Source organism: Vigna angularis, chromosome 6 (genome assembly GCF_016808095.1).
Source record: "Vigna angularis cultivar LongXiaoDou No.4 chromosome 6, ASM1680809v1, whole genome shotgun sequence".
NCBI lineage: Eukaryota > Viridiplantae > Streptophyta > Magnoliopsida > Fabales > Fabaceae > Vigna > Vigna angularis.
In genome coordinates, this window is record NC_068975.1 from 11,720,239 (window position 1) to 11,726,591 (window position 6,353).

General features: G+C 35.8%; 1 protein-coding gene across 1 annotated transcript; it reads right to left on the reverse strand.

The window, feature by feature from the left end:
* Nucleotides 1-1,987: 1,987 nt before the first annotated feature.
* Nucleotides 1,988-4,395, reverse strand: LOC108328837 (uncharacterized). The gene is made up of 3 exons (XM_052879786.1): nucleotides 4,032-4,395; nucleotides 3,544-3,671; nucleotides 1,988-2,304 (listed from the first exon to the last, which is right to left on the reverse strand). Exons 1-3 carry the CDS (start codon nucleotides 4,126-4,128, stop codon nucleotides 2,011-2,013), a joined length of 519 nt encoding a protein of 172 aa, XP_052735746.1. The 5' UTR covers nucleotides 4,129-4,395; the 3' UTR covers nucleotides 1,988-2,010.
* Nucleotides 4,396-6,353: the final 1,958 nt, after the last annotated feature.

The window sequence follows — 6,353 nt, forward strand, 5'->3', positions numbered from 1 at the left end:
TCACGAAGAAATACATTGAAAAGGAGACCATTGAAGTGCAAGGTAATTGCAGTGCAATCATACAAAAATTATTACTTCCTAAGTTTAAAGATCCAGGAAGCTTCACCATTACGTGTACCATAGGAGAGTTGGAAGTTGGATAAGCATTGATTGATTTGGGAGCTAGCATTAATTTAATGCCGCTCTCTATGTTCAAAAGAATTGAAGGTTGGGAACTCAAACCTACTAGAATGGCGCTCCAATTGGCGGACCGGTCTCTTAAATACTCGTATGGAGTGGTTGAAGATGTGCTGGTGAAGGTGGACAAATTTGTATTTCCAGTGGATTTTGTCATAATGGAGATGGAGGAGAATGGAGATATGCCTCTCATTCTGGGGAGACCACTTATGAAGACTGCTAGAGTTTTAATTGATGTGAGAATGACAAGCTTAAAGTAAGAGTGCAAGATGAAGAAGTGAATTTTGATGTATTCAAATCCATGACACACCCTAAGGATGATAAAACATGTTTTCAATTTGATATGCTTGATGAAGTTTGTATGGTGCAAGAGAAGATGGTGCGTTGTTCTTCTTCGTTAGAAAAAACTCTCATTGATGCATGTGAAGATTTGAATGAAAAGGAAGAGAAATTAATTGATGAGTGTATGACGGATTTGGAAGCGTTAAAGGAAATCCCAGTGGAGGAGGCTACTTTTGAGAAGATTGATACCAAAGAAGAGGTTAAAGAAAAGAAGTTGGAATTAAAGATGTTACCATCACATTTGAAATATGTTTTCTTAGAAGAGGATGAAGCGAAACCAATCATCATTAGTAATTCTTTGCTTCCGTTAGAAGAAGAAAAGTTGGTAGAAATATTGAAAGCCAACAAAGAAGCTATTGGATGGTCAATCTCATATCTCAAAGGTATAAGCTCAACTTACTACATGCATAAAATATTTATGGAGGATGACTATAGACCAGTTGCTCAACCACAGAGAAGGTTAAATGCTGTGATGAAGGAGGTGGTTAGAAAAGAAGTATTAAAGCTTTTGGAAACTGGCATTATATATCCAATCTCTGACAGTGAATGGGTGAGTCCAATACAGGTAGTGCCAAAGAAAGGTGGGATGACATTAATTTATAATGATAAGAATGAGCTCATTCCTACTAGGACAGTTACTGGGTGGCAGATGTGCATTGATAATAGGAAGTTAAATAAGGCCACTAGGAAGGATAATTTTCCCCTTCCTTTTATTGATCAGATGCTGGAAAGATTGGTAGGTCAGACTTTTTATTGCTTTCTAGATGGATATTCTGGATACAATCAAATTGTGGTAGATCCAAAAGACCAGGAGAAGACGACATTCATGTGTCCATTTGGTGTATTCACTTACAGAAAGATTCCATTTGGGTTATGTAATGCTCTAGCTACGTTTCAAAGGTGTATGCAGGCAATTTTTGCGGATCTCATAGAAAAGTGTATTGAAGTCTTCATGGATGATTTTTCGGTGTTTGAAGATTCTTTCCAAACACTACAAAAAAAGAGGGCATTACCGAAGGCCAGAATCCTTCGGTAACATCCAAAAGCCGTCGATAATGACAATTTACCGAGGGATTAGCGACGACTATTAGACCGTCGGTAAACATGTTGTCGCTAACCATTACCGACGGCCTACGACCCTCGGTAATTACCGAAGGGCAGAAGCCTTCGGTAATTACCGAAGGACAGAAGCCTTCGGTAATTACCGAAGGACAGAAGCCTTCGGTAATTACCGAAGGACAGAAGCCTTCGGTAATTACCGAAGGACAGTATCACATAATAGCTCATTTATTTCTCTTTATTTCTCTATGACAGCTCACTTATCACAAGGCAAATTCCAATTCACTATAACAGCTCATTTATTTCTCTAAAAAATCTGCACTTATCCAATTAAAAAAACACAATTTGTGAATGCACTAGAACAAGTTCACCGACCAGCTTAAGCACACAGGTCAATTTGACTGAATAATAGCAACGTGTAAAATTGAATTCCTAATGCACTACACCTACAATTAACCAAACGAATCTAATACATACTGCATGATATGACAAAACAAACAGCAATTGCACTACTTTCCCTTGTGATCTTCGAAGCTCTTTGGAAATATCTCGAAGCTGAGAGAGCGTAACAGGATTCCCTTGAAGGACCCACTTCTGAAGAATGTTTGTGGCGCTTCGCTTGGGGAGCCTTAGCCTCAAGATTCTGCTCCTTAGGTCATCACCTTCCACACTCTCTTCAACTAAATCATTGCTCACAGCACCCAAAGACACAAATCTTGTTCTGTTCTGAACATAAGTAAAACGGTTACTTCTGCAAGATGAGAAGATGCAATTTTCTGATCAATTACCCATAACCAAACACTCAATTATGATGGTTGACAAGAAAGTATGATCAGAAAAATCAGTTAAGATGCAGAATCATAAAAGATTGGTAGAGAATATAATTGAAATTTATGATGCAAGACTTTAGTATTGAAAAATAAACAAGACACGAATAGCTTTATGCCCACATAATTAGCAAATATGATGGGTAAGATATGTACAATAATCAAACTTTGTACTCCTATCGAAATTCACAAAACGCTATCTATATTTGATAAAATCAAATACAAAGTTTGATTTATACACTCATATCTCATCTCTTTATCTGTGCAATAATCAAACTCGATCTTACTGGAAAAATCTAATTAACTTAAATATTATATTCACTAATATTTAATCAATCAAATAATTAAGAGATTTATTGGAAAAAATAGGAATAAAGGAATATAAAGCCAACTTGAAACGTTAATTTTGACAGGTTAATATAAAGGAAAAAATCATTTATATAAATCAACTCATTTAGTATTTGACAGGTTAATTTTGACCTATGAATCATGTACATCTATCTATAACCATGCCAATCAAATCAATTACGGTTGGAATTGATATTTACGGTACAATGCTTCCAATTATTCATGCAAAAAAGCAATTAAGATAAACGTTCAACCACATCAATAATTGATCAAAAGTGAAAAGATGTGTGGACTTTTCAAATCATGGGAAAAAGAAGTATTGTTCTTCCAATTGCATTTAATCCAAGGCTTTTAGATTCCGGAACAGAGATGCATCCAATTGCATTTAATCCCAACACTAATTTCTTTATGGCAACAATTTTTCCATTTTTTAGAGTACCCTATTATTCCAAATATATGATTGGCAAATCAGTGAAAGAGATCTTCAGTTTATGTAACTGTAGCTTTAAGTATTTCTTTGTTAGGTTTTGTATTTATATTTATTTTTTGAAGACATTTTTCTTTCTTTTTTTAATTTATTTTAAAAAATTATCAAATCTTTATTGTATACTTTTAAAAACTTGTAAAGGACATTAGGAAAATGATTATTTGTTTATTAATTGCAAACATAAACAAAAACTTCAAATAAAAGAGAATATTTTGACAGATTTTAAAAAAATCTTACACATTAATCATTGTCATTAGGATGCTTGCAATTATGTTATTAAAATATACACAACATAAAATTCACCTTGTATACAGCACCAAAACCTCCTTCTCCAAGTTTATTTTCAGCACTGAAATTTTTAGTTCCAGCTTTCAAATCATTATATTTGTAGTTAACTGGTCCTCTTAACTCAGTTGCTCCCAGTATGTCACCTGCAACGGAACACAAGTTTAGATTTTGAAATAAATGATATAGATACGACTTTTCAGAATAAAATAATTGATAATAACAAATAAAAGGGTTGTGTTGTGCAGTATACTACATCAAATGCAGAAAAATTGTCGAAGATTAAATTGCTTCGAACAAAACGCAATCTGATACTGCTTTTGGTAGCTTGTCATTATTTCTATTTGAAAAAACATTAAGCAGGAACTAATTTATACCAAGCGTTGCATGCAAGTGAAAACTTTCCACATTTACATACCTCTGTGAACCTTGTCAGATTTTGAGAATTTCAAACAGCAAAATCAAAGTGAATTTAAATATATTTGAATGAATAGACAGATAGATACCTGAGGAAGCAATCGTTGTAGATAACTCTGGCGCCATTGGCTTTGGAGCAGTTGCGGATTTGGGTGGAGGCAGTGTCGAAGCAAGAAAGACAATCATTTTTGGAGAGATAGTTTCTGCATTGAAACATTGTATATGTGAGGGTCCCTCCCCTTGATTTCTGTTATGTGCCAAAGAGTTTGAGGGTACACGGGATTTGTCCTCATGTCGCCATCTCGTGTTGTTATTATCCGTGCCAACTCTCCCCTTAGCTGGCTATCCTCTGTCTCCACCAACCTTACCACTCGGTTAATGCAAACCTACAAATCAATCCCCTTCAATTTCACTACCAAATCGCAAACGCATTATCACCTTATTCAGTCCACTCACACCATCTCCCTCATTTTATTTCACCCCTCCCACTATATATATCCGCCAACACTTCCCTCTTTCATAGCAATTCACCAACAACATTTCACTTTTTTCTTAGACAACATAAACAAATGGCCTCTCTTACATCCTTAAGCTTTCTCCTATGTTTATTTCTGGTTGTTTCAATTCTTCCTTTCAGTTCAGCCAGCAAACTCACTGAGTCAGAGCCCCAACTGAAGTTCCAATTCCACAGAGCACCTCTTCTCACAGGTAAAATCTCCGTCAACATCATTTGTTATGGCAAGTTCAAACCTTCCTAGAAATCCATACTCACTGACTTCATCATCTCCCTTTCATCTCCCAAACCTGTCAACATCATCCCCCTTTCATCATCCCAATTGCTTCTTAGGATTTTTTATATTTGAACAATTAAAGTTTGTTATATTTTTGTTCGTGAATATATATGTAAGGATTTTTATTTTGTATTCAAATAGACAGGGAAGCTGATGTATCATATTTGTCATGCAGGATTCTCAAATAGTAAATTGAGCGTATTTTCCCAAACTTCTTTCCACACAGAAAAAGAATAACAAAAAAAGAATAACAATGCTACTGGATATTTCATACAAAAAACAAAACACAACAACTGATATTTGGCCACCATGAAGGAAGGAAATAAAGGCAATGTTTATGAAAAATAAAATCATTAGAGAAAAGTAATGCTTACAGATCGAGGCGGATCGACGAGGAACCTTGGAAACTGGCACAGATCGAGCTAATCGAAGAAGAAGAACAACGAATGACGGAAAACGGAGGCAAACCCTAGATTGAATGGTTTGATCGGTGCAAATTCTAGGGTTAGGGATTTGGGATGTTTTGATCGGTGGAGAGAAAGGATTCAACGATTGAATAGATGGAATGGAATGAACAGCGGTTTTAATCGGGCAAAAGATAGAACAATCGGTGAAAAATAGATTCTTTGGTGGATTAGGCCGAGGTAAGGGAGAAATGTACAAGAGAATGAAGATCTAGAGACTAACCATGGCTGGGCGGATTAAGATCTGAGGCGAAGGAACTTGAAATATGGATCGAAGACGAGGGAAGCTTCGAGAGAAAAAGAAATGTGTGCGGGTGGATCTCTCCAGAGAATGGCTAAATGAAGATGTGGTTCGAATATCAAGCAGACATTACCGAAGGGCAAACGACCCTCGGTAAGCAGACATTACCGAAGGGCAAATGGCCCTCGGTAATAAACCTTCGGTAATATACGATTTTATTGTAGTGAAAGGTGTTTGGCGAATCTGGATATTGTACTTAAGAGATGTGTTCAAAAAAATCTTGTGCTTAATTGGGATAAATGCCATTTTATGGTAATAGAAGGAATTGTGTTGGGTCACAAGATTTCTACTAGGGGAATTTAAGTGGATAAAGCCAAAGTGAAGGTCATTGAGAAACTTCCACCGCCAACAAACGTAAAGGGAATTATAAGTTTTTTAGGCCATGCTGGGTTTTATAGAAGATTTATTAAAGACTTCTCAAAGATTTCCAAACCATTGAGTAATTTACTGGTTAAAGATGTACCTTTTGTGATGAATGAACAATGTTTAAAAGCTTATGACATCTTGAAAAGTAAATTCGTTTTCGCCCTAGTGATTATAGCTCCTGATTGGAATCTCAATTTTGAATTAATGTGTGATGCTAGATTATGCAATAGGTGTTGTGCTGGGTCAGAGAAAAGAGAAAGTATTTCAGACTATCTATTATGCAAGCAAGGTTTTGAATGAAGCTCAATTGAATTATGCCACCATAGAAAAAGAATTTCTTGATATTGTGTATGCTTTGGAGAAATTTAGACCTTATCTCACTGGGTCTAAAGTGATCATCTACATAGATGATGCATCTATAAAGTATTTGCTAACCAAGTCGGATTCTAAGCCGCGATTGATTAGATGGGTGCTTTTCCTACAAGAGTT